Raw genomic sequence first — 3,263 nt, 5'->3', positions numbered from 1 at the left:
AGAGCAACTCTCTAAAAGTGCACACATTAATAACACATACATACATATACATAAATGGAAAGATAAAGGAGAGAGCAGCTCAGTGTGTCAAAGGAAGGAAATAACAGAATAACAAATATATAAAAGAAGGAGAGACAGGTTAAGGAGAGGAGCCTGGTCGGGATAGAACTCACCCCAACGGGATCAGGCTGTACTGCCCTGCCTTCCTCTACTTTTATTATATTATTGATTATATGGTAAATTAATCTGACGACTATGAAGAGAAGCAGCTGGGCCTGGCTAGGCGGACGCCGCAACTCCTCACTCCTTAACTATAAGCTTTATCAAAGAGGAGGGTTTTCAGATTATTCTTAAATGTGGTGACGATGTCTGTTATTTATGTGATAGTCTTTGTTACTGTTGTTTTTATTATATTGATAGGGGACTATAGCCTTATGAAGCCCTGGGGCTTTCTTTCCATTTGTGCCAAAGAAGATTTGAAGATGTAAAGCTTTGGGGCTTCAAACACAGTGCAAACAGGGACATCTGGTGGCTTGCAAAGTGCAAAGCAGCCCTAAAAAATGAACCCAAGCACTACAACTCCTCTCTAATTTGAATAGTTTAGTCTTGAGTACAACAAAAGTTCAGCAAGGCTGAGTGTCCCTGTGGGCTCACGTGTTTTAACTTCATGGTTGATATTTATGCAACATTTCATATGAATTGCAATGTGATGTGATTGGAGAGGGATTAGTATTGTGATTTACTAGAGTTATGCTTACCCCCGTAAACCTACTATGGGCATTGAATAGAATCCTCTTTTATCAGAGCAGTTGATCCAACAAGAGATTAGTGAGTTTTTCATGACACCAGATGGATGGATTACAGGTCCTTTTGAACAATGAGTAGTAGAAAGATTCATCCCAGCCTATGTGGCCCTTGACACGAAGGTACAATAAGGCACAATAAGGCTTAGAAGACCAGTATTTGAAGTTTTTTTTTCTTTCCAGATGTTGCTGTTCAACCAATTGTCAAATTAATTTCTTGTTTGTCTCTTCTTCACCACCCTCTTGTCTTGTAGGTGATGCGCTACTATATACACTTTAATGAAAATATCCCCTTTTCAGCTGAAGAGAACTTCCATGTGCGTCCGGTGGTACCTAACTACTATCTTGAGGATGACACAATGTCGATGGTTGTGCCTTTGGTGGAGAATTCTGGGATGCCGCAGGGGAAACGGGTCCGTCACCAGCGTCTAACCAGTAATGAACATGGACAGCATTACCAGTGGACAGACCTCAATGTTGGCATGGATCTGGAGGTGTACGGATTCAAGTACCACATCACACATTGCAATGCTTTTACAAAGGTACAACACTCCCCTGTGTTGTAGAATTTTGGAAATAATTCAAAGACTTGGAAGAGGTTTCAGAAGACTTTGATGACTTAATTATAAACATTTAATATTGTAGTGCCCTAGTCAGAGGGTTTCTGCCTTTTCAAGGAGTATTTCTCTTATGCTGGAGGTGTTACAGTAACTTTAGGTCTTCACCACATTTGGAGTTTCTCAAACCTTCACTGCAAAGAAAGATATTACTGCCGCAGCAAACTCATTCGCTTACTGAAATCATTAACCCTTACACCTCAGCACAGAACAAAAACAGCCTGACCATACTGCAATACAAACATATAGATACTGTATGTGTCTATATGAGTGTCTGTTACCACAGGTATGTACAGGCTATGGTTATGCAGAATAAATAACTATACAGTATATACAGTGGTGCACATTGTGAGTATTGGAGCGATTATACAATATGTAGAGTAGTGTGAAAGGAATGATTTACAGACATAGCTGACATATATAATTGCATTAGATCTTACACAGTGCAATGTTCAGGTGTCTCTTTGCATCCGGTCACGTACAGTAAAAGTTATTGCCTTAGGAAATTGACTCTCATTTTAAAAGTAACATCACATTTACATCACAATTTATGTCCTATTGCTCTGTAATTGAGTATGTGTTATAATGTTTTGTCAATGTCAACTATTCCTTGCACTACAGAAAAAAAGCAGAATTGATTAAAAAAAAGAGGAAACAGCATAAAAACAGATTTAAAGATAAATGAATAGCAATAGCAGCACTCTACTTATTTCTATCCAGAGACCTTTCCCAGCTGTGTGCTGGAGGCTTCAACAGCGGAAGTAGACGAGTACTACTCCCCCAAAGACTTCCATGTGGGTCGAACGATAAAGCTGATGGGCCGTCGCTTCCTGCTTTACGACTGTTATGGCCTCACTAAAGAGTACTACCAAAAAAAACACCCTGAAAGGGAGATGAAACCCTCAGAGATACCAAAAAAGACTGACCTGCTTCAGGAGAGAAAGGTGAGAAACTGAAATGTATTTTTCCATCTTTGTCTTTTCGTCAAACTATATAAACTGTACTGCCTAAGTGTATGTGACTTTATGTCATTATACTAGATAATTCTGTTTTTCTTATTCATTTCCATATCCTGTCCATATTTACAGGAGGTTCCTCCCTATAATGGATTTGGTTCTCTTGACGACTCCCTCTAGATTTGTTTGTCTTTAATTCCTAAGACTCCCAAAAAGAATGTGCTAAAGATGCTGGAAAACCAACGCGAAACCACCCTTTCCTTCCAACAGCACATCAAAAACACTACTAAAACTGCCTTTTACCATCTCAAGAACATCTCCGACCCCGACAGTGCTTTCCAATTCTGTACTGAGACCCTCTTCCACTCCTTCACCACCTCCCTGCTTGATTACTGCAACGGTATCCTTTTTGGTCTGCCTAGCAAATCTACTGACGACTTCAGTACGTCCGAACTCTGCGGCTAGGATGCTCACCCACACAAAACCTGGACTTCACATCACTCCCATCCTGAAGAACTACACTGGCTGCCAATTAAGTCCCGGATCAAATATAAAATTCTCGTACTGACATACAAATCTCTCCATGGAATTGCACCTCAGTACCTAACAGATCTGCTCCACCCATACACTCGTCACGGTCCTTGCGTCCTCTGACAAGGACTTGCTTTCTGTCCCAAAATCCAGGCTCCGGACATTTGGTGACAGAGCCTTCTGTGTCAGTGCACCATCGCTCTAACCAGCTTCCTTCTTGCTATTCGCTCTGCCTCTATTATAACCTTTAAAACCCAGCTTAAAACATACCTCTTCACTGAGGTTTATGGAATTTAATCTCTCCTGGCCACCTCTTAAACCCCCCCCCCTTGTTTGTTAAGCGTCCTTGGGTTTGT

General features: G+C 40.8%; 1 protein-coding gene across 1 annotated transcript in view; it reads left to right on the top strand.

The window, feature by feature from the left end:
- The window catches only part of LOC116706690 (EF-hand domain-containing protein 1), a 6,223-nt gene that overhangs the window by 1,320 nt on the left and 1,640 nt on the right, over positions 1-3,263 (top strand). The window contains 4 exon segments of the mRNA XM_074783890.1: positions 747-926; positions 1,058-1,360; positions 2,116-2,364; positions 2,509-2,620. Of these exon segments, the coding sequence (XP_074639991.1) occupies positions 747-926; positions 1,058-1,360; positions 2,116-2,364; positions 2,509-2,620 (844 nt within the window).

The sequence above is a fragment of the Etheostoma spectabile genome, chromosome 18 (genome assembly GCF_008692095.1).
Source record: "Etheostoma spectabile isolate EspeVRDwgs_2016 chromosome 18, UIUC_Espe_1.0, whole genome shotgun sequence".
NCBI classification, from domain to species: Eukaryota; Metazoa; Chordata; class Actinopteri; order Perciformes; family Percidae; genus Etheostoma; species Etheostoma spectabile.
This window is presented reverse-complemented; position numbering and strand designations above follow the sequence as displayed.